Raw genomic sequence first — 27,353 nt, 5'->3', positions numbered from 1 at the left:
AAGTGTTTTCTGAACCAACCTCTTAAACAAGCATCAATCAGTCAGCCACACTCATGCCCCAATCGGATTTTCCCATGCCCAAGAGGTCACCCACATGTTGGATGCATTATCTTAACCAGGAAAGAGTTGAACTACGAACTATGCAATTCTCTAATTAGATTATTAGAAAGGTGTGTGTGTGCTGTACAGGCCTAACGTGTGGACACACCTTCACATTCAATGTGTTGTCTTTATTTCCGTGAGCATTTACGTTGGTAGATTCTCACTGAAGGCATCACAACTACGAATGAACACATGTGGAGTTCTGTACTTAACAAAAAAAGGTGAAATAACTGAAAACATGTTTTATATTCTAGTTTCTTCACTTCACTTCTTCACACCTTCTCATTCAATGTGTTTTCTTTATTTCCATAACCATTTTCTGTAGATTGGTAGATTACTGTAAAGTATGTAAAAAAAAAGAAGGGTATTGCGGGGAAATTTGAATTCAGTAAACAGCCGTCCTGGTCAAGTACCACTGCTTTATACCTCGATGGCAAGATTACAGAAAATTTGAGTGAGGAAAAGGACCACCATGTCAAAAATGTGAAGAAAGTATTCATGGTTCAACAGCTGTCAGTCAGTCACAAACTGCTTTAAATGAGTTTTCCCTTCCTGGGAATCTTCCTGTAATCTGCTCCTCAAAGGAAATGGAATTGAAGTTTGACCATCGCACATATTGGACATGGACTACAGCAGATATGGCCTGTTTTTCTTTTGTAGCAACAAACCTCTGCATGCAACTATCAAGCTGGCACTGCAAGCAGAGTTCGAGATGTAAATAAATCCTGTAGCTGCACGTCGTGAATGAATTCAATTTATATACAGGAGAAGGAGCAATGCACTAAAATGTGTGATAGCATCAAAAGGGAAATGAATGGATTTAATATTCATTACTTCCTTCTTATACCTACGTTGCTGACTGCAGAGCCACAAATAAAATATATAAATGGTAAAGAAACATGATTTTCTGATACATTTACAACATGTATCTCCCTTAACTAAATAAGGCCAAATCATTTTAAATGTAAGCAATTTTAGGCACAAAACCCAGTTGCCCGAGGTCTGTAATATTTGATAAGAAAATGCTTTCTTATCAGCACTGCAAGCATGCAGAACTCAAATTAATGCAGGGTTTTAATGTAAATTCTTTCCAGCATTAGCGCAAAAGGGCTTCCTGAAGAGCAAATAATGCACACTATGCACACGTGAATAATCTGAAACTTATATTTAGCCCCCAAAATGTGTGTAATTTATTGTGATGTCAGATCATCTACATAGAACTGAAAACCCACACACAAGATCGCATGATGTTAACATTTAGGGAATGTGTAGTGGCTGCATTGCTAAATGTCCCATTAGCTGCATTTGGTGCACAGTTGCATTTTTGTGTACAAATCTATCTAATAAATTAAAATGCAGTGGAGTGACGCTCGGTTTGTGTGGGTTCACTAAATACACTAAGAATCGTGGAAATCCCAGTGCACCAGATCCCAAATCCCAAGAACAGAAAATAATGCATTTTACTTGTAAAACCTCTGATAATAATTGTGCAAATCATATTTTTCTTTTGGTCATTGTGACATAATAGAAAACATGTGGAATGGTACCAAATATTGATGTCTGTCCAAAAAAAAGGCACACGAGTTATTAAACTCAGCTACAGACTATTTATTCTGCGGACAACTCAAGAAAATATATGTTGCATTTTAAAAAGAAATGCCAACTTCAATAAGAAAAGAAATATTATACAAGTTGAGATTGACTTGATAACAGTTCTGGGTACCTTCATGCTTGGTAAAGGGCGATTTAAAATGCCAAAAAAGGCGGATAGTAAGTACAACAACGTGTCACGATCCATTGTGCATCTGTCTTTACACCAAATATAGGAATACCAAAACATTCCTGGAACAAAAAAAAGAACAGCAGGCATTTACTTTTTTCAGAGATAGACAAAATCATAAAAATGAATAAAAAATATGACTCTTTGTACAGGAAACAGAGAGAAAACGGAAATCTTCTGTACAGATAGCACATGAACAACATCAACATTGCGATGACATTATATAGACTGTTCATATATATATATATAATTTACCTTGTGATGTAAAACATGACAAGAAAGGCGTTAGGTCCTGGCATGTACTGTAATTGGTCGAAGCGAACACAAGGGGTGAGCTACAGCACACTCTCTCATACAAAATGTACAAAACATTTGCCTCTAACTAGGTACAACATAATACTGTCCTTTTTGAATTTCTTTTTTTTTTTTTTTTTTTTTACAGTGTAACACAGTACAAAAAACATTTTGTGCCTAGAAGTGTTGAGGTGATGCAAAAGTGACTCTGTGCTGACCCCTTAGTCATGTGACCTCTGTCATCGACGCCGAGTGGTTCTGGGGAGAGAGAATAAGTGTGGGGGGGTGAAGAGAGATGATGACATCCAGACACATACATAAAGCCTGTAATTTCACGCTGCCCCTGCCCTCCCTTCGTCACGTAGATTGCATGTCAGACATGAATCTCTGTCGGAGGAAGTACGGAAGGCCAATAGGAAGATTAGTCTCGTTCCTCGGGAATCGGCCATCTGGCTCGCCTCCCTGCTCTTGACACCAGGCTGCGGCCGGGTGGCTCTCTGATTTCCCCTGCCTCCAGCAGGCTTCCTGATGCTGGGGCAGCCAGGCAGCCATGGAATTTGGGGACCTCACGCTCTCGGCCACACGGGGCCGTTTCCTGGCCGGCTGTCAATAGATACGGACCCGAGCATATTTTATCCCTGCCGAACAACATGTCGGAATCTATTTGGAGGAGCGCCGCTGCATTTCCCTGCTGTACCCGCAGATAAAGTTCATCTGTCCGGACATCTGTCGGTTTGAAGGTGAGAGCTTCCCTCTGCTCGTCTAAAACATGAATGGCAACCTGCTGCAGACCGCCCACCAGGAGCCTGGATGAAAATCCCAACATGGGTTGGGGCAGATTACTGGATGCTCACTAGTGAGCTACGGGACTCATTTTCTTGAGTCCTTTAAACATTCAAATGGTCGAAACTACAACTGGAAGAGTCTGTTTCGGCACCACAGAGGGATCTGGATCTAAGCAAGCTAATCTTGGACTGTAATACACTACAATAGTCACAGATAAGGCATAATTTACATTTATTGCATTTACCAGACGCCCTTCAGTTACAATCAGTAGTTACAGGGACATCCCCCTGGAGACACTCAGGGTTAAGTGTCTTTGTCAGGTACACAATGGTGGGTGTTTGAACCTGTGATTTTTGTGGGTTCATTGGCGAGAGCAAGAGCAAGCTATGAAGCAAGATCTTCACAATGCTTATTTCTAGTTCAACTTTGTCTATTTTGACAATGAACTACTGAAATATAGATTTTGCATTACAACTTAGTTTGCAGGACCCAACATCTTTGACGTTGCTAAAGATTGGCAAACCTTGCATAATGACAGTCCAAATAAAGAAAGACATTTGCCAACTACTCACACGCTATTCTTCAATGCAGAATCCAGATTTGTGTCACTGTTTATGGGGACATTCGCCAGGCACACTGTAGGGTGCCCATACCACTCATGCACCCCCACATTTAGCAACTACAGTACAATGAATCTATCTATCTATCTATCTATCTATGCATTCCAAGATGTTGTTTCAGCCCTAGTTATTCAATCAACTTCATCATTATAATACTTTTTAATGCACAGAAGCATTCTGAGCTGCTAAATATGTATACAATAGCACTGTCTCTAAATGTGCTGGGGGTGAGGGGGGTACTACCTGTGCACTGAGGGTCTCCAGGTGGGTCTCTACGCGGGGGAACGTCATGAGGGGGAGGCCGCGATAATCCTCCGGCTTCTGCTTGGTCGCTGCTGAGTGCGCCCCTTTGAAGTTATTCACCACACAGATCCCCTACAACAGGCACCGAAAACGCTGAGTGGGGTCTCTGGCGTGAATGCAGATTTGCAGAACTGTCCAGAAAAAAATGCAACTCCACCGTGGCCTGATTTATCACCAACAGCTGCAAACGGGCCGCCTTAACTCTCACAATCACACTTCTGTCTCCTAACACTTTTTTTATGTTATGCTAATTCTTAGTGACTGTCTTCACTTTCATTCAATTTTATGTAAATGTTTAAATAATTTACAATTTGCATCTACATTTAATCCATTTTACAGTGATGGGTTATATGTTGAACAAATATGGATTTCTGGTGTTATGGATGTTTCCATTGCTGTAATTTTTCACGGAGGAAAAGAAGACTATTCCACTGCAATAAATCATGACACCAGTCTGAACATGTCTGCTTTTTTATGTATAAATATGAGTACAAATTATGATTTTCATTGTAAACTGGTTATTGTGGAAATGCTGAATTTTTTAACATCTGTCCTGTATCTACAGATGGAAATTAGACTTTGGCTAATAGATGCTAGACTGCTAGATTTGTCTAGTCCACATTGAATAATGAAAATATGACCATGTAAGAACGGGCTTCTTACCAAGAACAGAGCCACCGAGCTTCCTAAAATGAAGCCGGCTACAACATCAGAGCAGTGGTTGCGGTATTCGGAGACGCGATTCAGCCCGGTCAGGAAGGCGGCACACAGGGTCCCCAGGCAGAGCACGGGCTTGGCCAGCCGACTACTTTTGGTCTTGATGGTGCTTGTGATGTACATCTGAAAAGATGCAGGGAACACAGAATAAAAACGGGAATGAGAGATGTGGTACCTGGGCACAAATGAGAAGGTCTGATCTCAGCACAGGGGGAGGAAATTGGATAAATACTGAATTTATTGCTTTATGAGATCAGCGGTGATAGAAGTTAAAACTGCACTCGAGCATTTCTGTGCCGCGCTGACTCATGTAGAAAATTAAAAATGCTTTTTATGGCCGGCCAACGTATGTGGAACGAAGTCAACGGCGCCGCTGCTACGGCGTGATTAGAGCTGATGGATGGGGCAGTAAATACAGGGGGCTCACGGTGACATAGACGGCAGAGTAGACGCTGAGGGAGGCCTCTTTGGACGGGAAGGACCTTCTGGCTCGCTCCACCACCACCTGGTTCCCTGTGCAGATGTTCCCGTTGGAGACGAACTGGTGGTTGAAGCGGCACTCGCTGCCAGTGTAATTTGGCTTGCAGACGCTGAGGAAGTACGGTGCCAAGTTCCCGGTGACCACCTGACCAGCATTCACAAAGATGTCGGTGGCAAAGAGGCCGAAGGCAAACACACCTGCCGTGGGGAAGAGATGCCAGGATTCAGCGTTTCTCACCAACCACCCCAATTCCTACAGCACCGTTCATCCGAAATCATCTATTAACCCTTCCCACAGTCTTTTTAATGCAAGTTTACACATCAGAACCACGTCCAAATCCTCCTGCTTCTGTCATCTAGGCCACAGCCGGCGAGATGTTATCAGCCCATAGCGCCATGAAATTGTAAACCTGGTCCGGGTTGTATTATGACTCGCCACACCTCTCTTTGTCTGAGGTGCACCCATGAACAATGCATTAAACCAGAGACAAACCTGCAGGCTAAAGAAGAAAGAAAGTGTTTTCTGGTCAGCGGCAGAGAGGATGGCAGCGAATCCCACGGCGTGTCGCTGTCTGAGTCGCGCGTCATGGTGGAATAAATTAAAGCCAAGAAACTGCGTTCATTTCAGATGGTGTTCCACACAAACTACAGGACTGATAAACTGCAAACTGACTTGCTGAACGTATGTTCCAAACAGCAGTTACAGCACATTAGTACAGCAGCATTTTTACACTGCAGCTCATTATTCATTTCACTATTTCATTTTTAGCGCTGTCTGTCTTCGTTGTCTGCATGCTTGACTTGAATGTAAAGTGAAGTGATTTTCACATGTGATACACAGCACACGGTGCACACAGTAAAATTTGTCCTCTGCATTTAAACCATCACCCTTACTGTCCCTGTAACTACTCATTGTAAAGTCGCTCTGGATAAGGGCGTCTAGTAAATGCCATAAATGTATGCTGATATAGTCTACTGTTGTGAAATGTGATGACTGAGGTGGGTTGTGATTTACGATCGATTACCCTTAATTGTGTATTTTTTATGTGCATGTGGAAAGATTAAGGCTGTAAATCGATAAAAAAAATGTGCAGTTAAATCATTATAATTTAAGACAGCTATGTTATCACAGGTGAGGTTCAATTGGTTGTGTGCATTACGTCCAGAACTGTATATGAATCTCAACAGCCCCCAATAATCTACAAGCTTTTTCCAAATAATAATAAAGTTATGATGCTTTAATAGAAACACTCAATAAAAAATGTAAGATGCTTTCAGGAAAGCCAGCCCTGATCTTTATATAATTGCACCTCTGTTCCATGCACAATGTTGTGTTGTCATTTATTTGATTTGTATTGAGTTTTAATAAACTTACTCTCCTGTCAGTAAGGGGCAATGCCAGAGAGAATCAGGTGTTTATGGCCAGTGTATGAATTAGAGTCGTTCTCGCTGTAAACAAAACCCACACACCACGCCTCGCCTCGCCTCGCCAACAGCAGGCCGAGTATTTTTAGTACACTGAAAAAAATGAGCACTGGCTAAACTTGTTAATAAACATGGGGAAAAAAGTGTAATTAATCGGTCACACCTAATATTTTAGTATTGATGTTATGTAAAAAAAAAAAAAAACAGGTTATAGCAGGGTTGATTGGTTTATTTGCATTTTAGGCCAATGCTAAAATATTGTATGTTCTACCTTGTGCCATGGATTGCTGTGTTTGGTCCTTGTATTATGTATTGTAAGTAAATCCTGTCCTGTGAGGTCATGCATTTGCATCCTTCATCCATGCCCTGTTGCCACCACCATGGCATTGAGATATGTGCATTTTGTGTATTTGAAGTGTGTGAGTTTAATGATTTGGTCTGTTTCTTTATATCAAGTAGTACAAAGGATTGAAAATGCATGAGTGAAATACAGCCTCTTTCCATCACATAATAAGCATGTGGCACCTAGTGAACGTTGTCAAAGCATTAAGACGATAACTTTTCATGATATTGACCAATTGCTGGATTGTTCAGTTTTTCCCTTTGTTCAGGCAATCACTTAAAAACCCGAGTGTTGTAGAAGCTGGGTGCATCATTGGCAGCGTAGCAGATCTGGCCTTGACTGGAGTGGTCTGACTTTCTGTGGTCCTGATTGGGTCCCTACAGTTCAACTTTATTTGTTGTGAAGATCATTAGATCGCAAAGAAAACGGCATTTTTACACCGTCCTCGGTAATGTGCAACCATGTAAAAAGCTCAGTTGGGCCAGTGGTGGCCTAGCGGTAAAGGAAGCGGACCCGCAATCAGAAGTTTGCAGGTTCGAATCCCGATCCGCCAAGGTGCCACTGAGGTGCCACTGAGCAAAACACCGTCCCCACACACTGCTTCCCGGGCGCCTGTCATGGCCGCCCACTGCTCACTCAGGGTGATGGGTTAAATGCAGAGGACAAATTTCACAGTGTGCACCGTGTGCTGTGCTGCTGTGTATCACATGTGACACTTCAGTTGAAGGAGTGTTCAAAATGGCACATTCACACGGACGGCATTTTATTATTAAGCGGCTTAAAAACTGCCGTTTACACCGTTCTGTTGCAAACTATAAAAATGCATCATAAACCTGAAGATTATTGGCCCTGACTGCTTGCCATACGTGACCGCTCACTTACCGCGCAAGTCAGTGTAAAAACTTGTCGGGTTCTGGCGAAACTCAGCTCTATCTGTCTCTAATGCGCCACCTGGTGTAACGGCAGGCATTACAGGAAAAGCTCAAATTAATGCAGGTATGATTATGGGCAATTCGGTACTAAACTACGGCACAATTAAAAAATCCATTGGGCCGGATGTGGCCCGCGGGCCGTGGTTTGCCCGCCCCTGCTGTAGATCATTTGAGACTCATTTCATTAACGACGTGCATGATCGTTGGTCAACCCACAAAATTTCCACAATTTCTGATAGTTTTGTCTTGACTGAAGTGACGCAACATGGTCGCCACCCACCGATGAACCTGACGATCCGGCGGATGAGTGGGTTCAGGTAGCAGCACTCCCCTGTCACGATGGTCTTCTCCTGGGCAAGCAGGGTCTCTCTGGTGGATTTCATGATGTACATGGAGAGTTCACCAGTGAAAATCTACAGAGGAACACAAAGAGAGTGAGAAACATTTAAAGTTTTTCTCTGATCCCCTCCCCTATAAAAAAACCCTGTGTGAGCAGGAGTCTACAGAGCTAACCTCCAACGCCAATCCAGAGTTTTTCCCTTGTCCTGTGTGTCCCCACACTTGTATGTGCTGCATTTTATTGTCTGTGTCAAGTGCCAGTTAATGTGCACGATCGTGCATAGCCGCGAGGACCTCCGGTGACTTCTCAGCCAAGGCGGAACACTTGAGGGCGTGTATCTGGTGCCTAGTGCCCACTGAGAAGACCCCCGCTTTTTAGCGCATGGCGAGGTGGATTATTTGTGCCCTCCCTGCAATAAACGGTTACGTTTTCTTTCAACCCCTCGGAGTTCGTTGTTTCCTCTTTTCCCCCCTCGGGCGCGGCAGTCAGCCAGTGGCTGTAACCTTGCCCAGTTTTGATGAGGAAGTGGTAACTGGATTAAACCATAGCAAACCAGATTATAAAGTAGGCCATATCCCCAGGAATTGAAGAGCAGCAATTGTCCGATAATAATTGCAAACACTTTTAAATAATGTGCAGAGCTGTGGAATTGCTGGAAATGCATTTTAATGGCATTTCTGTGTAAATGTGCTGACAAGGTTGTATTTTCTCTGACTGAGGATCTGGACATGTCGTGCTCCTCGGTAACTCAGCTGACCAGTGAAAGGAAGCTAAAAACCTACCAGCCTTCCGGTCTACCATGTTTCAGAAGCCCAGATGTAAGAGGTCGTATTCTCTTTTAACTTTGAAATGTTTTAATTGTCATTTTTTATGTCAGTTTTCATTTTTCCACACCTCAAACTTTCATAGTCACCAGAAGCTCAGCTTCCATTATTAAACCAAATGCATCACCTGACCACCCATTTACCATGCGAGCCTGAGTAAAATGATAGAAATTAAACGCTGAAAAAGCTAATTGCATTTATAAAACACGTTACATGCAGCGACAAATGTTCTGTCCCCTCTCCCCGCTGCTATTCAGCAAACGGATCATCAGACCGAGACGATAATCAAGTTCAAGCCCTTACAACCCTTGCAATGTTCATTTATAAGTGTTCATTCACTTATTTATCTTGTACATTTAGATGTACAGTACTTCATTCATCATTACACCAGATTTCATAGAAATTGAGAGGTGACAGCAATTAATTGTGAGAGAAATAATCCCAACATTCCAAAAATTCACCAGATTTAATTTTGTTCAGACGCCTCATGGCCAAATTCACCACAGGACAAGGGAAGCCATGAGCCGCAGGATGCAGGAGCACAGTGCCCTCTAGTGGACACTGAAGCTCACTTCAGAGACATGTTTTCCTAAATTCTTGCAAACTATTTTAATCCCAAGCACCACAGCACGCAAAAAAATGACACTGAGGTATACACTGCTGAAGTGGGACAATTGTGGAAATTCTCTCACATTATGATAACATTTTTTCACATAACAGACTGCATCAACATAATATAAACTCAAATAAATAATAATTTTTCTTGATAAAAATGTTATATAATAAGATCAAAGAGAAATTACATTTTGGGTCTGGCGGTTTGCACGTATGACGGATACGGGAGACTGACCAACCAGCAAAGGATCAGTCGGTGGAGTACTCACAATGCCGGTGGGTGCTGCCGCCACCACGCAGTACAGGATGAGCGGTGGAATGAAGCTGCTCTCCTCGGCTCCGGGGTACGGCTTCATCAGGTCGGCGTCGTTGCAGAAGAAGCCCTGGATGTGGATGCCGAAGGTGTCGGTGCATTCGAAGTAGTACGCCAACAGCACCGTCCCGGCCATGATGACCAGCTGGAAGTAAAGAGTCACAACCAGGGCACAGGAATGACAAAAGGCACACACGTACGGAGAAAGCGAGTGCAGCATGGCGTCCTACGTCAGATTTCCAAACTCTGTCTCACCGGTCACGTTCCTAAGTCTAGGGGTCTCAGAAACGCAACAAGGGTGTGGAGAGGACGTCCACTGTTACACACTCACCGGCAAACAAAGCATACAAACAGTGCTTTTATTCACAGGGTGCTAACAGGTCCAATAAAACAGTGGACTCAGGACAGCTAACCAACATCAGTACAGCCTAAAGGAAGGGACGGCCCAGCGGGGACAACTCAAACACGCACAATTTAACAAAAAAAGGCACATAACAGGCTAACAGCTAACTGGCTAACAACAAAGGGTCTGTCGCACAAAGCAACAAGAAACACGAGCGAGATCCCCGTGGACCCTGGGGACCTCCCGAAAGAGTGCGGGCCTAGCAGACCCTGGAGACCTCCCGAACACAAGTCTCTTTATATAGGTGGAGGTGACCAATGGCAGATGGTAGGTGGAGCTGGAAGGCTTCAACTCCTCCCACAAAGTCAACCTAAAAGAGACAGGACGCAAAAACACAAGCAGACACGCAGAACACGTGGGAGAATACGTCCAGGGACGTAACACTCCTCACAGCCACTTCCACCCAAAAAACCCACTGCTGACCGTGTTACGTAAAGCTTTCTGTGAGGTGCGCTAATGAACGTCTCCAAAGCTGCAGCCACAAGCATAACTTTTACTCAAGCGCTGCATTGCATAACTCCAATAACTCTGTACGTACCAGTGACTGACACTCCTGCCTTAAACTGTGAAGGTGGTCTGACCCTCATGAGTAACTCTTATTCTGTGTTTGGACAAGATCCTCAGATGAACCACAGTGGCCCTGGGAGCTGGGTGGACATCAGTTAAGTAAGGACAGCCTCTGGGTGTCTGTCCTCCGTCTGTGTCCCTGCCCACGCGTCCCCTCCTTGCAGTGGGACAGGGCACAAGAAGCACTTCTCCACCTCAGGGCTGAAAAGTGAAGCCAATTAGTAGGCCGCTGTTCACAGACTCAGCAAGAGGAGCTTCCTGTGCATCAGCTGACATGAAAGCCTCCCTCAGCAGAAAAGAAGCAGCAGCGCCAAACTAGTTTCGTGTTCACTGACAAAGATACTACTGAAATGAAACCAAACTTCAACGTTTATTGTGCTAGTAATAACCTCTAGTCAAGAACCCACTTACAATTTCAAAGCTGGACAGCAGGGGACTATATATATATATATAATTAATTAATTAATTAATTAATTAATAAAAAAACCAGAAGACAGAGCAGGGGTGAAAACCTGTAAATGGAAGGTTCCCGGTTCGAATCCCGAACAGTCAGGTGCCACATCAGGTGCCACTGAGCAAAGTACCGTCCGTAGGGTGGTGGTAGCCTAGTGGGGTAACACACTCGCCTATGAACCAGAAGACCCAGGTTGAAATCCCACTTACTACCATTGTGTCCCTGAGCAAGACACTTAACCCTGAGTGTCTCCAGGGGGGGACTGTCTCTGTAACTACTGATTGTAAGTCGCTCTGGATAAGGGCGTCTGATAAATGTAAATGTCCAAACGGACTGCTCACTACCTCAAGATTCTCGTGCTTTTTCGCCCAAAAAATTGCCCCCACACACTCCTGCCCACTGCTCGCCAAGGGTGATGGGTTAAAAGCAGAGGACACATTTCGCTGTGTGCCCATGATCAGGACCGGCTGATTAATTAACTCATTCATTATGTCATTTGTAGGTCACCGCCCAGCCCTACTCTCCACTCATGCAGCTGCTTCAGTCCCAGGCGGCCTCAGAAGTCCAGCTTGCTGCTCCGCACGGCCAGCTGACGGAAGATGAGCCACGCATCAGCCATACAGTGCTGCTCACGTGCGGCCAATGTGAGTACGCTAATCTTTCCCTCGTCCCCCTGGGGCAAGCTGTCTGGAGAACATTTACATCAAGCATGAGAGCGCTTTAAAATGCAAAGAGCCAGAAAATCCGAGGCGATATCGTGGAGGGCGCTACAGTCTTATAAGAGGGCTCATTAAAAAGGAAAAATGGGAGAACGGCTGTACCCGAACATGGTAGTGTTTTGAATTTGCCCCTTGTTGATACCCAGCCAAATAGCCCCAGGCTGTGTGCTTACCCTCGCACCCCTTACACACATTGCACAACACCCCAAGATTCACTTGAGGAAAGGGGGTGGGGGGGTTAAAGTAAACAGACAGGACATTTTAATGAGAAAGGAAATTGGACTCTGAAATAGGATGATTCTGTTGGAAACACTAAATTGAGCGTGCATGCAGGAGGATAAAATCATAGCAACATTAAGGGATCATTTATGTCCACCTCAAAGGCTCTGTACAATTTAGAACGGCAAAATTCCAGTAGACATTGAAAGAGCCGTGACATGTGACACCACAGCACAACACCCAGTGCACCCAGTGAAATGTGGTCTCGGCCCATCACCCATAGTGAGCAGTGGGCAGCCATGAAAGGTGCCCAGGGAGCAGTGTGTAAGAGCTACAAACGCATTCATCCACCAGGGGGTGGTTCAAGGTACACAACCCCATTAAAGTCAAGTCCATAAAACCAAAAAAGAACTACAGGCCATGTCTGCGATTAGGGCGTCACCAATCATGGCGTCCTGGGCATTAGCGCTCAGATGCAGTCCCCATGCCAGCCTGCAGGGGTCAGCGTGGTCCTGTGGAAACAGGCTACGGTCCCCATGATAAATTCATCTGTACCATAACCCCAATAATGAAGATATAGGCGCTGCAGTGTTCAATGGACGTTGCTTCACACGGCCGTGGATCCCAGAAAAATCTCAGCTCTGAATGTTAGTGACTTCTGCATCAGTGGAGTGAGACGTCTGAGCAGCTCTGGGGATGAATGACCTGGTAACGTTGTACTTCTGTGGCTCCCGCTCACACAAAAACCCACGAAAACAGAAGTATTTCTCACTCACACACATCCAAAAGCGGGAAAGGAAGGTGGAAACCGCACGAACAGTCTACCGACAAGGCCTTCCATGCTACAGGGAATTCTGCACAGACGAAAGTCTCAGAACCGCCTCTCAGCTCATGCAGGAGGCCGGGAGGTACCCCGCTCTGACAGATGGCGGCAGTTTATTCCAGCTACAGAGAGCCTGCAGTTGGTGAAAAGTTCAAATAAGACTCGTGTCGCGTAGTGCAAACAGAGAGAGGCCGTTTCTTCCCAAAAAACTGGCAGCTTAGTCACAGTGAAGTGAAGTGATCGTCACATGTGACTGTGACACAGCAGCACAACACACGGTGCACACAGTGAAATTTGTCCTCTGCATTTTCCCCATCACCCTGAGTGAGCAGTGGACACCATGACAGGTGTCCGGGGAGCAGTGTGTGGGGACGGTGCTTTGCTCAGTGGGACCTCAGTGGATCGGGATTTGAACCGGCAGCCTTCTGATTACGGAGGCCACCACTGCCCCACAAAAACATGAGCGCCCAACGTGGGGCCCAACATTGTCAAGTCTTTGCTGCAAGCTGTCGTTTTTATTAGTTTTAGTCCCGTCCACGTTCATTTTAGTCTGGTCAAGTTTCAGTTTATTTTAGTCTTTTTTAGTAATACAATTCTATTTAACCCAGTCAATATAGTACGAGTACCTGGTAGAATAGATTAAACAAGAGGAAATTGCGTCTCGTCTTGTTTTCCTCAAAGAAAATGAAAAGACATTTTAGTCTTTACAGACAGTCTATGTAAGCTGCATTTAGTCTCGTCACATGGCCAGCGTTTACGTTGCGTCTCGTTTCCATCGTGTCATTAAGGCTTGTTGACGAATATTTTTCATAAAATGTTTAGTTGACAAGAACAGTACAAAGAACTAAAAAGACAGAACATGCCTTTAGTGATGTAAGGTGCTGATTAATGAGGCACACACACACACACACACACACTCATCCTGTACGACATACGTAATAAACAAGAAACTCACAGTGGGAAGATGGACAAGGTCCAGTTCCTGCACAGCCAGGAGGAGGACACTCACATATGTCACCTTATTGGCAAAAATAACCCTCAGCTAGGCAATTCTTCCAGTACACACCATAACACACAATTTAACATGAACCACGCCCTCTGCAGCCCAGGGGTCCCCCTGCAGGAGCACAGAAGCTGCCATCGCTAATCTAAGTACTTCAGGAAGAGGTTTGAGGAGGCTCAGTGACTCAGCTCTTTGGACATTTGTTCCACCACCTTGATGCCAAAACATAGTGGGGATCTTGCGGGATGGTGGGAATTGTATTGTAGTGCTGAAGAAGGGGGATTTTTTGGCTTTTGTAGGACCATTTTTGGCTTTTGTAGGCTAACGTCAGTATTCTGGATCTGATGCGGGCAGCAACTGGGATCCAGTGAAGGGAGCATCTCAAAGCCCATTGAGACATCCTGTATGTGATTTTGGGTTATATAAGAAATATTGTTGTTGTTGTAGGTTGATGTGGGAAAAATTGTGGGATTAATTGGAGAGTAGCGAATTAGTTCTAAAGATATGTAGTAGCCGAGTGGGTAACACACTCGCCTATGAACCAGAAGACCCAGGTTCAAATCCAACTTACTACCATCGTGTCCCTGAGCAAGACACTTAACCCTGAGTGTCTCCAGGGGGGGACTGTCCCTGTAACTACTGATTGTAAGTCGCTCTGGATAAGGGCTGGATAATTTGTCATCATTTTGCGCCAACAGCACTCCAGTTTCCATACCATCCGGTAGTTTTTAGACTTGAAAACGATCATAATAACGGGGCATAAGGGCAGTAAATGGAAGCGTGGAAGTAAGTGCTGTTCTTCAGGACTGAATCCAAGTAAATGCACAGCCTGGTGTCCCCATCACAGCCCTGTGTGCAGAGCGGCTGTGACATCCCTCTGTCACTCGAGAACCACACACACACACAGTCCTATTGCTAACACACCGTGATGGTGCATGCATCAGCAATGACAAGATCAATCTCTATTTGTATTGTACGGTCACCGTACAGCCCCTGGAAACCGCTTTTGCAAAGTCAGACCACTGGCTGTAACAAACAGCATGAAAATAACACGAGTGAACCCGCTGCTAGATGCATCTACCGCGCGGCTACACCCCTGATCCCGGCTGGTTACTTTGAAAGTGAAAGTGAAGTGATTGTCATTGTGATAACACTGCAACACAGCACCCGGTGACACAACGAATTGTGTCCTCTGCGTTTAACCATCAACCATCACACCGGAGCAGTGTGCAGCCATGACAGGAGCAGCGCGTTGGGACGGTGCTTTGCCGAGTGGCACCTCAGTGGCACCTTGGCGGAACGGGATTCGAACCGGCAACCTTCTGATTTCGGGGCCTCTCCCTTAACCGCTTGGCCCCCGCTGCCCCCACAGTTCTCTCCAGAAAACAGCAGTTCAGGAATGATTTCAGGAACCCTCCACAACACTTACTGTTATTGACGAGAGGTTGACAACTCAATTTCGCAGCTAATTCTCTATAGCCTGTGGCTCGTGAATCGGCTGCATTTGGCTGCGTTAGCCACGTGTAGCAACGTAATTAAACATTACGTGACAGACAGAGACGACAACTGATGTGGCATGCTACTGAGCAGCAGCCTTTATAGCGTTCCATTATCTGAAGCCATGTATGAAATGCGAGGAGCACACAACAAACCCCACTGGTTGGCCACTGCATTTATAATGTAAAGATTAAGTTGAACATTAAGAAACTGTTGTTCTTATTGCAGAAAAAACTATTCTTTGCCCAATGGCATTATTGGATCTAATATTGTCCACAAAAATTGCAGTGATTTATGACCAAATTTGTTAGATTTTTTTCTCTGAGGTAGTTTTCTAATACAAATCTGTCATGATCTATCATTTTCGTATTTTTAATTTAATTTTATTTTAGAACTGTATGCACAGTCAAAAAACAGGATGTGTTTCACTGCATGTTGTACTGGTATGACTGTACATTCAAGACATTTGACATTTATCAAAAACCCCTATTCAGAGCAACTTACGATCAGTAGCTACAGGGAAAGTCTCCTGGAGGAACTCAATGGTAGTAAGTAGGGTTTGAACCTGTGACTTTTAGAGCCCTATGATTTCCGCATTGTAATTTAAGAAAAAATAAAAAGGATTTCATAGGGCCCTAGACTTTGTGGTCTTCTGGTTCATAGGGGAGTGTGTAACCCACTAGGCTGTTACCACCCCATCATGTCATCATAGAGAACTGTCCTGTATTGCAGAGGGTTGCAGAACCGGCAGTACGGTGACATCTTCGTTATCGTAGACAACATATTGATATTAGATCATAAAAAGTGAAACTTCAAAGCCATCAGCCTCTGGCGCACAATTTTTGCTCCACCTTACTGAAAATGACATGCAAGTCACAGAGGCATTTCAGCAGCTCCGCTCATCATGCATTTGCGACATCAGCGACGCTACAGTGGGCACCACGTTTCTCGGCAAGGGAATGAAAAATGACAGAATCCTCAATGTGATATGCAAAGCGTGGCACTCTTTGCTCTGAAAGGGCTTTGAAGTGTCGACAGACATTTCCCAGCGATTAAAAGGGATTTGACGGAAACTTTAATTAAAACCAAAGCAAGTGCCATGAGCACAGTCAGGAAAAAAAAGTCCTCCGTCACCCGTTGCATGAGACCCGTATGAATAAACTGAATCCAAGGAGGATAATCCATGGAAAAGCAACACACTGACAACCATGTGATAAAACATAGAAATATAGGTGAAAACTAGAAATGAGTTCAGGATTTGATCGCAAATTTGACAGAACAACAGCACTGAATTTCACGGCGAGTCTAATACCAATGCAATTTTATCCAAATTGTTGGATAAATGTCATGGCTTTTAAAATGTGGGCAATATCAGATTCAAATAGATTTGGTGGCAGTTAAGAGAGTGGACTTAATGCGAATTCTACTCCCAAACCACCAAGGTCCTGTTCCCGGCGCCTTTCACGACTGCCAACGCTCATTAAGGTGTTGGGTTAAATGCATTTTGTTGTGTGCACTGTCTGCTGTTTAGCACAATGACAAAAACAATCACTTTCACCAGGACACTCAGATTAAACGAAAAAAAAAAAGAAACACTGCAGCACAGCACACAGTGGCATAATGAAACATGTCCTCTGCTTTTAACCATCACCCTTAGTGAGCAGTGGGCAGCCATGACAGGCGATTTGCTCAGTGGCACCTTGGCGGATCGGGATTCGAACCGGCAACCTTCCTTAACCGCTATGCCACCACTGCCCCAAGATTAGGTGACCAATGGAGAAATTGGTGGAGAGTAACGTAAATTCAGGTTTGAAAGTTCATACTGAAAAAAATATATCATATATAGATCATGCACTTATGCCAGACAGGATGGTTTATTTAATCTACAACAGAAAGCATTAACCTACTGAGCAAAGGTGTCGCAGACATACATGACTTTGTGAAAGTGGAGATTTCGAGGTCTTTGTTTAATGAGTCAAGTTAATCCAGCAAAGTTCTATTAATATCTGTCGAATACAGAACTCACTGCTAACTTTGCTCAAGTTGTTTTACTGAAGTCTTATTCATCGTGATTTTTAAAAATTACTAGGCCATTCCATGTTCTCTGCATAAAGTACAGTCCAGGTCAAAAGTTTGGACGCACCTTCTCATTTGATGTGTTTTCTTTATTTTCATGACCATTTACATCGGGAGATTCTCACTGAAGGCATCAAAACTATGAATGAACACATGTGGAGTTCTGTACTTAACAAAAAGTGGAGACCTGACCTCCACAGTCACCGGACCTGAACCCAATCCAGATGGTTTGGGGTGATCTGGACCAACAAGTGCTAAACACCTCTGGGAACTCCTTCAAGACTGTTGGAGAAGCATTTCAGGTGACGACCTCTTGTTGCCTACAAGAGAGTTCCGTGACGTGGCTTGTGACATATCAGCCTCCTGTGTCTTTACAGAGTAATTTGCAGATAAAAAGATATCATTTTAAGTCCCAGGTCCACCACCCCCTCACTCACCTCAATGAAGATGAAGCATGGGATAATCGAGTAGCTGCGGTGTGTGTTGTCTGAAGCCATGACTCAACCTCTTCTTCTTAATCTGTGGGACACAAGCAACGGCAATTACGTCCAGCAGCAATCGTGTTCAATTATCAGCCTTCGGCAAGACGACACTGACAAACATTTCCCAAAAGGAGGAAGCAACAACTTGAACCCCTTCGACACATCTGCTGTATGACGTCCTTAGCCATGCCAGCCTGGTACCAGTGGGGCAGGTTAACGGGTGGCATCACACAGAAAATTAGAATTCATTCCCGCACAGGACAAGGTTACATTTGCGCTCGAGGACGGCATCGCAGGCTCATTTTCCATTCAAAGCAGGTTCCCCAGTCTGAGTGGATGGTGAAGGTTGAAACGATGACATTCTCCGAGGCCTGTCACTCCAAGAAGATGTTCAGGGGAAGAAACGTGCGAGGGTGCACAGAGCCGGGCCCTAAATAGATGCGCTTCTAACTTGTGACGCTCCCGTCACAATGAGCCAGGCCGACGTGCGCTATTGTCTTCCAAACAGCCATTTTATTTTGTAAAGCTGTCCGCGGTGACCGTGATTCACGGGTCTATTATCTCCCCCGGAGTGACAAGCCATCACTCACTGTCGTACGTCCAGGAGGCGCAGACTCTGCAGCAAACCTCATTATTACTACGATCCACAGACCCCGCAGGTCCAGGCAACGGGGCGCTTTTATACATGCAGGTGTGTGTGTGTGTGTGTGTGTGTGTACTGTTTCCCGTGGTGATCATCATGACTCAGCAGTACGTCCTACTGTGTGGTTCAGCAAGCGAACAACACACAGCCACCGGACCTGAACCGTGGTTCTGCTACAGATTTGTGGGAGCAGGAAGTCCCCCCAGTTCTGTTTAATGATGCCTCCTGGCTGAGTTCAGAGCACAATACCAGCACGGCCACTCTAGCTGAGCACTCATGATTCATAAGTGAAATGCTTTGGGGTATTTTGCAGTATTTTAATAGTGGCAAAAGGGGAAGAAGGTCTCTTAGGACAAAAATGTCTGCTAGTGCAGATTAGTCAGCATCATACGTGACACGAATGTCTTGAATTACCAACAAAAATTATATATATTTTTTTATTTTTAATGACAAATACAATGATGGAAAACCCTACAATTTTGTTGAAGAACAGAAACATTTCACAATTAATTTTTTCAAAAGAAATATTTTTCATTCTTGGCAATATCCCAAGGACACTTAATCACACACACACACACACGCACTGCTATGCACTCAACCCCCATCTCATGCCCGCTTCGTTCCCCCCGGCGTGGACTTCTCGTTTATGTTCATCCACCGCCCTTTTTCCCCTCCCCTGTGGCAATTGACTTTTACTTTACATGTTGTGTGCTTATGCTGTTGAGGTGGTTCCCACAATGTACTCCCCATTGGGGTACAATCTGGGGATTTTTTACCCCCCTCCTCTATCCTAATGTGTATCCTGCTCTTGTTTCTGACCTATTCCCCCTATCTTCCTGACCCGTCCAGCCCCTTTCTTTTCATGACCATTTACGTTGGTAGATTCTCACTGAAGGCGTCAAAACTATGAATGAACACATGTGGAGTTCTGTACTTAACAAAAAAAGGTGAAATAAGTGAAAATATGTTTTATATTCTAGTTTCTTTGCTCTGATTACTGCTTTGCACACTCTTGGCATTCTCTCGATGAGCTTCAAGAGGTCGTCACCTGAAATGCTTCTCCAACAGTCTTGAAGGAGTTCCCAGAGGTGTTTAGCACTTGTTGGTCCAGATCACCCCAAACCATCTGGATTGGGTTCAGGTCCGGTGACTGTGGAGGTCAGGTCTCCACTTTTTGTTAAGTACAGAACTCCACATGTGTTCATTCATAGTTTTGATGCCTTCAGTGAGAATCTACCAACGTAAATGGTCATGAAAATAAAGAAAACAGGAATGAGAAGGTAACCAGACTTTTGGCCTGTAATGTACCTAAACAGATTACAAGCTCTTCTTGTTCTGTTTACAATGTAAAACTAACATTTTGTGGAATTATGTGAATCTGAATGATGTGAATCTACAAACGAAATCACCAATTCACCGAGTCCGCAGAAGACACACGGGGAGAGAATGCAAACCCGAGGTCCGAGCCGAGGGTTCCAACTCACAACCTTGGGTGTGTGATGCCACGTCACCCATAACTCTTACTTAACATTAACTCCATATTTGGTTAATGGACAGTTTCAGTCCCCTTGCAGCAGAGATTTGTAGCAGGCGATATGCCAACTTGGTGGGGGTTTTTTGTCTCGTCATAATTGGTCCACATCTGCGCACTCGGCTCGATTTCACAGCCACCTCTTCAGAAGAACGCTGGCGATCACATTCGTCAACCAGACAACCAGCCCCACACCTCAGGTCTGAACTTAGAAGGCGCGCATTTTATTCCCCCAATTACACTTAAACAGCACACCACAGGCAGCGAGAAACATGGCTGAAGAAACCACAGAGCTTCCTTTCTTAGAAAATTCTAAATGAAAGGTTACTGTACCTTGTATGTATATGTATGAATTGAATTAAGCACAGTGGGATCTCAATACCCCTCTGAACAATAAACTGGACTGGACTCTGCGGAGGCACCAGCCATGTTTTACGGTGTGGGGGACAGGAGGAGGCCGAACAGGCTGATCCTGGGGGCCAGCTCTGTTCTAGGATGCCCTCTGGACGGAGTAACATCTCCCTCCCCATGCAGGAGACCCTGACAGCAGTGAGTATAAGGATCCTACATCCACTCACTGAAAGTGAAAGTGAAGTGATTGTCACATGTGATACACAGCAGCACAGCACACGGTGCACACAGTGAAATTTGTCTTCTGCATTTAACCCATCACCCTGAGTGAGCAGTGGGCAGCCATGACAGGCGCCCGGGGAGCAGTGTGTGGGGACGGTGCTTTGCTCAGTGGGACCTCAGCGGATCGGGATTCGAACCGGCAACCTTCTGATTACTGGGCTGCTTCCTTAACCGCTAGGCCACCACTGTCCCATGTTGTGGGAAGGAGAGATTCAGAAGGTCCTTCCTTCAGACAGCAGTCAGATTCAAGACATACTGTTACGTCCCGGTGTCGTCAGGCCTTATGTTTCCACCTTTGTGTGTTTCTGTCTCTTTTAGGTTGCTGTAGTGGGAGGAGCTTCCTGCCTACTGGCTCCGCCTGGTTTGCCATATAGAATTCGCTGCACGTGTGCATTACATTTACATTTACAGCATTTATCAGGCGCCCTTATCCAGAGTGACTTACAATCAGTAGTTACAGGGACAGTCCCCCCCCTGGAGCAAATTAGGGTTAAGTGTCTTGCTCAGGGACACAATGGTAGTAAGCGGGATTTGAACCTGGGTCTTCTGGTTCACAGGCGAGCGTCTTAACCACTAGGCTACTACCACCACGTGTGATTGTACGTTGTGCCATAATGCCTCCCTCCCTTTGTTAGGCCTCTGTATTGTGTGTTTATTTTGTGGCGAATATCTTACTGGTTACTTGTATATAGCTTCACGGGTCTCCGATCCCAATCGACTCGGTTCTCCAACTTGTCCTGCTCCACTCGACTAGCCGAGACTACGACCACCTTTAAGAAGCAGTTGAAATCCCACTTGTTCAAAAAGTATTTCAGACGAGTCCAACACATTTACACACCCAGGTGCGCACACACAATCACAATTTTTTTTTTTTAATTCTTCATGTACTACTTCATTTCCAAGTACGTTCTTTTTCTGACAGGTTCGGCCTTATCAGGGCTCTTAGAACGAGAATTGCTGGTGTCCTCTTATAAGTCGCTTCGGATAAAAGCGTTTGCTAAATAAAGTAAAGTAAAGTAAAGTAAAGTAAAGCTTCACTGTATATAAATGCCTTTCCCCAGCCCATCCGTTATCTAAGTTTACACATAGACATATATACATTTATATTTTCAATACATTCCTACGTATTTGTATGTTCAGTTTTACAGATTATTTTTACAGTGTACTTTTGATACTCAACTTTTAGCATAGTTATTTTTTCTATTTATTTTGCTGCTCTTATCTTCTACTGTCCACTTTCTGCCATTTACAAATTTCCCACTTGTGTCTAAATAATATAATATAAGATAAGATGATCCTTTATTAGTACCACAAGTGGGACATTTGCAAAGTTTTTGAATGTACTGAAAATTATCTCAGTAAACATGGAAAAATATTTTGCAGACTTATTTTTCAGTATCGGACTCTAAAGGAGGGAAATATTAAGATGCCGCGACCTCCTCTATACAAGCGGGTGGGACCTGACTGACCGGTCAGTTTACTGATATCAAAGCCATATCCAGTTACGCATAAAACGGAAAGCTAAAAGTCGTCAGACGGCAAATCTCTGCCCAACATCTTCTCTCCGGCGTTCTCCGAGGAAGATCTATCGGCTCCACCATGATGCTGATCCCCGGGGAACGGGCGTATCGGGCGTATCGGTCATCGGGACGTCCAACCCCCCTTCCCCGATGGCCATCAGCGTAACGAAATACCCGCCAGGAGGGGCATTAACGGGCCAAATGGACCTTCTGCCCATTCTCAGAGCGACAGCAGCGGCGGTGGAAGGTTTATCTGCAGCGAATCACAGGACCCTAATGCGCTTGATGGAATTAATTTGGGCTGGAGAGTGTTTGCCACCGATAGGGCCCGTCACGCGGAATGAAAGCGGCCGCCGGCAGGAAACAAGACGCTATTGATTTTCTTGAGAGGCGGGCAGGCCGCCGTGAAGCCTGGCGCGTGCCGCCAGCGCACTGAGAGTCATGACCCACTTTCACCACGACTGCTGCACTCCGGAAGTTCCGACTTCGTGAGTCAGAGCTGCAAATCCACACCGTGACAAACACGCAACGAGACTTCCTGAGGGGATGCAAAGCGGCACGGACAAAAACGTCCAAGGAGAGTCAGCAGGCGCCCATCGTATCCGTAACTCATCCGTTACGCGCTTCACGTTCCGGCCGATCATCGTCTCGACTGACAGGAGCCTTGAGGAATTAGAAGGGGGTTCACCTTGAAGGGGTTCGAGGGGCTAAGGCCGCCCCAACAGGACTCGGCATGAAAGACACTTTCCCACACGGGGCGAAACCGCGGGTCTCCGTGTTCACTTCCGCAGCAGGAACGTGTGAATGGCCACAGTCAGGCGAAATACGGCCCTGGTGAGAAATGCAGCCGGTGACTGGCTCTCACTGTGCAACGCTGCGGATAAACAGCCTCCAGACACTGGACCCGTGGGCCTGCTTGTTCGCTGATGTCGCATTGCACTGGTAGACGTGCTGGCAACGTGACACGGCGACAGGACAAACCTCCATTACCTGCACGTTATTTCCCGAATTTAAAGTTTTAACCCCGTCCTGCACAGTATAAACACGTCCACGAATAACACGTGGGGGTGACGGTCGCCACCCGACCGGTAAATTAATCACATTTGCAATGTAGAAGTTAACATTATATATATATATATATATTCTTTTTTTTTAAATGCAGCACATCGGTATTGAAGTGCATGCAGGCCCACGCAGGCCACGTTGCATCACAGCCGGGCGACCACGTCGCGGCGAAAAACACGCGTGACGCTCCACCGTGGGAAACGCGGCGCCGACGCCGTCCAAAAGACAAAGATCGCGGCCGAAGTTGATCCTCCCCGAGTCCGTGGGCGGGCGTGGGGGTGACGGAATCCCGCGGGATCGTGTGGCCGACATCATCGCGGCGGGGGAGGAGATAAGCGGCGAGGAGGAACCCGTGGAGACGCGACGTGGACTTGATCAATAGTAAAAAAAAAAAGACGAGGAGAGGAGGAGGAAGGAGAAGATGAAGATGAAACGCGGGGCGGGTGGGGACGTGGAGGCAGGTGTCACAGTCAAGTGGTCATATTCCACTACAGACGCGTCCACGGAGCACCAGGGTCCATTTTCATCTCGGATCCCCAGAGATCGGCGCGCATTACGATGAAAGTTCGGCGCCTCGGAACGCAGGAAGCAACAGACAATAGGCGGTCACAAGTAACACGCTCGCCCCCACCTTCCTCCCCGTCCCCCCTGTCCCCCCTGTCCACCCTCCGCCGCGTCCCGCTCGGCTCACCCAGCGACGCCGGGAAAGGGCCGGTCCATCCGGTGCGAGCGATCAACTCCGGACTGGGGGCGTCCGCGCTACTCCATCCCGCCCCGGCGCTGGAGATCCTGCGAGTGGAGGAAACGCGGGGCTCCGGCGGCGCGCTGCGTGGCCAGGGGGCGGGGCTCCGGCGGCGCGCTGCGTGGCCAGGGGGCGGGGCTCCGGCGGCGCGCTGCGTGGCGAGGGGGCGGGGCTCCGGCGGCGCGCTGCGTGGCGAGGGGGCGGGGCTTCAGCCAACAGGCGCGCACGATCCACTCGAGAAGAGACCCCGGGGTCGTCGGCCACCGCCTTGCAAAGACCGAGAGCCTCTCCTTCCCCGCTTAAAGGGACTTGTGGCCAATCCGTCGGTGTCCGCACATCCTCCAGCATCACATGCATGCGACAAAACATCTCCAAATGTCGCCTCCCGGTACGATCACAACCGTCAACGACCAGGCATTGAAAAACAGCCACCATTTTACAGCATTTACCTTACAATCAGTAGTTACAGGGACAGTCCCCCCCCTGGAGACACTCAGGGTTAAGTGTCCTGCTCAGGGACACAGTGGTATAAAGTGGGGTTTGAACCTGGGTCTTCTGGTTCATAGGCGAGTGTGTGTTTCCCACTGGACGTCCTTGCTGAAGCTGCTGCTGGAGCAGTAATAGTTGGATCTCTTCGCTCCGAGCAGTCGTGTTCACCTGTACGTAGGATCCGTTTGCATCAGCTGCGTTATAACCCCCAGAGGGGGGTGGAGGAGTCTTTGAGGGCCAGACCACGGTCGAGCCAGCGAGAAGGAACACATGCCACGAAGCAGATGGCCTCGCCCAGCAGCTCAGGCCGCAGCCAGAATGTTCTTCCTGTTGGAACCGCTCCGAGGTTCTATACGATGTTTTTTTTTAACGTTCACGCTTCACGTGGCTGAATTCTGCCCGGGAGTCGTGTCCGTGAACACTGCACTTGCATTTGATTCTTTTAATCTTCCCCACAATGAAATGAATCATCCCAGGTACGATGATTTATAGGGTGCGCCTTTGGAACGGGTGCCGGGTTCCACGCCCCTTTGCGCTGAGATAAGGTGACAAGTGCCAAGCCCCGAGCAATCCTGCCCAAATTTTAAGGCACGTTGTCATGCGGGTGCAGTCGACCATATTCCGTGTCTCGATTCGTGTTAATAATTAACCAAGTTAATGAAGGACGCGCTTCGTTTTTCCTGATCCTCCCAGCAAAAAGTAGATTGTTTGATCTTTATTAAGATATCGTCACTTGCGTCAGCATGACCTTATTTTCTTGGCTCAGTCTGAGACGAGCATCCTTCTTGAGCAACATTTAATCCAAATCAGACCAACTAAATGCAGAATGTAAATGTAATTCACTTTTAATTTCTGAGGTAATTAAAATGACAGCATTTGTATGCTAATCAGTGAACTCAGTGAAACGTTATAATAGCAAGAAATATTCACACTAATAAATGGAAACGGCAAGAAACGTCAATGAAGCGGAAATGAGAGTGATGTCCCCTAGAAATGTCACTAGAGGTGAGAGGGCACGGAATATAATGGGCTTAGATGGAGTTCGATTCGGCAGTGTGCTGGATGCTCACACCATGCAGGTTGAACTTTACAAGGTTCTCTATTGTATCGAAACTGTGCCACGGCAGGAAAGGAGTCGCATTAAAAGTGGTTGCTTGGCCTGATGCAGGCCTGTTAAATATTTCAAACAGCCAGCATGGGTGAATTTGCTCTTGGAGGATGAAGCAAGTTCTCGGCATGTGAGGCATTCATCTTGAAATGGACGAATGGTTTCTGCATTGACAAAAAAAAAAAAAACTTTTAACTGCAAAGTTGCATTGGGATGAAACGATATTTGGAACCACGTTAAAAACGTTTCTGCAGCAGAAAGTGAGCTTCATGCCTGTGTAACGCCGCTAGGAGCCAAACTCTGTTCTCTTAAAGATCCGTTTTCGACATTTTGAGGACAGCATCTACTTAGAGATCTGAAGTGCAACCATGTAAAGTACCATTTTACTTTCAAAATTAATTCACCACTTGAGGTTTAGTCCCACTGGAAAATTCCCAGTACAAAACCAGGACATTCCCCCAGTCGTGGGACATCAGAAACAGAATGCGTAATGAAGCAAAGCTAAGCTCCCGACAAAAATATAACTTTCTACAAATTAAAATACGGTAAAGAAAAACCCAGTTTTTCGACACAGAATATTTAATATCACACATCTGTGTCACAGTAATCTGGGCTGGCGGGTCTGGGCAGAATTTTTACCGTCCTCCTGAGGAACATGTGGCAAGACATTTATCAGTCAAAATGAAAGAGCCATGATTGGCCCGATAAAGAGGAATTTCAGAAACTTTGTGGCATTTTATTATCAACCAGCAGATGATGATTTGATGTACAACGATCGATAAATGGGGAAAAAAAGACCCTTTTATTTTGACACTTGTGATGAGGTTTCATCAGTTCTAGCAGTAGCAACGTGTATGGCGTTTACTGCCAGGTAGCCGTTGTGATGCTGATAATCGACATTTATATATGTAGAAGGCACGCTGAGGGTGATGGATTAGACTTGGGTGGACTTCATCGTTAACTACTGTACATGCTTAAATATTTCTATTCTATACATGCGCCCGAGAAATGTCCTCAGTAGGGGACAAAATAACTCATTTTTTTGCTTTTTCTGTTGGGATAATGGCACGTGGCTGAAGCAAATATGTCACCAAATACGGAAATCTTTGTTGCTCACTTGCTGGTCTCTTGCTTTGCAGCACCATCACTGCCCCCCCCGAGCTTGGGACTCATGAGGAGAAACCCGAGTCACTTTTAATAAACTGTGTGACTTTTCATAGAGAGTTATCGTGACATTTAGCCCGCGTTGCATGCAGCACCACGGTTGCCTTGTTCATAAGCAGTCTCGTGGTGCCCCGTTCTGTTCCATCCATGCATCCATGAATTGAATCTTTTATATAAAATTAAAAGATTTTTTTTTTTTTCAGAAAGCCAAGCAAGGCCCATCTGTTGCTAAGCAGCAAGAAAGCGGGAAAAACACAGTTCAGGACTTCCCCAGAGGAATAAAAGCAGCGGTCATACACAACAAATGTCATGTCTCCCTCAATAAGCAAAATTATTCCTTT

General features: G+C 45.7%; 1 protein-coding gene and 1 long non-coding RNA gene across 7 annotated transcripts; one reads left to right on the top strand and one right to left on the bottom strand.

Annotated features, from left to right (window-relative positions):
• Positions 1-1,689: 1,689 nt before the first annotated feature.
• plppr1 (phospholipid phosphatase related 1) lies at positions 1,690-24,356 on the bottom strand. Of its 6 annotated transcripts, XR_003749242.1 has the most exons (10): positions 24,201-24,356; positions 18,073-18,154; positions 9,831-10,019; positions 8,063-8,195; positions 5,030-5,280; positions 4,549-4,725; positions 3,826-3,957; positions 2,395-2,434; positions 2,138-2,184; positions 1,690-1,944 (listed from the first exon to the last, which is right to left on the bottom strand). XR_003749242.1 is itself a non-coding variant. In XM_028974147.1 (9 exons), exons 2-8 carry the CDS (start codon positions 18,130-18,132, stop codon positions 2,402-2,404), a joined length of 975 nt encoding a protein of 324 aa, XP_028829980.1. In that variant the 5' UTR covers positions 18,133-18,154; positions 24,201-24,356; the 3' UTR covers positions 1,690-2,184; positions 2,395-2,401. The 6 variants fall into 6 exon arrangements, 4 of the variants coding, with proteins under 4 accessions (XP_028829980.1, XP_028829979.1, XP_028829977.1 ...); XR_003749241.1 differs by having other exon boundaries at positions 2,138-2,434; XM_028974147.1 differs by having other exon boundaries at positions 1,690-2,184.
• On the top strand, positions 2,750-27,353 carry LOC114786745 (uncharacterized). The gene is made up of 3 exons (XR_003749243.1): positions 2,750-2,916; positions 11,801-11,942; positions 27,216-27,353. It is a non-coding gene; the product is annotated as an uncharacterized LOC114786745 (long non-coding RNA).

This window comes from Denticeps clupeoides, chromosome 3 (assembly GCF_900700375.1).
Source record: "Denticeps clupeoides chromosome 3, fDenClu1.1, whole genome shotgun sequence".
NCBI lineage: Eukaryota > Metazoa > Chordata > Actinopteri > Clupeiformes > Denticipitidae > Denticeps > Denticeps clupeoides.
This window is presented reverse-complemented; position numbering and strand designations above follow the sequence as displayed.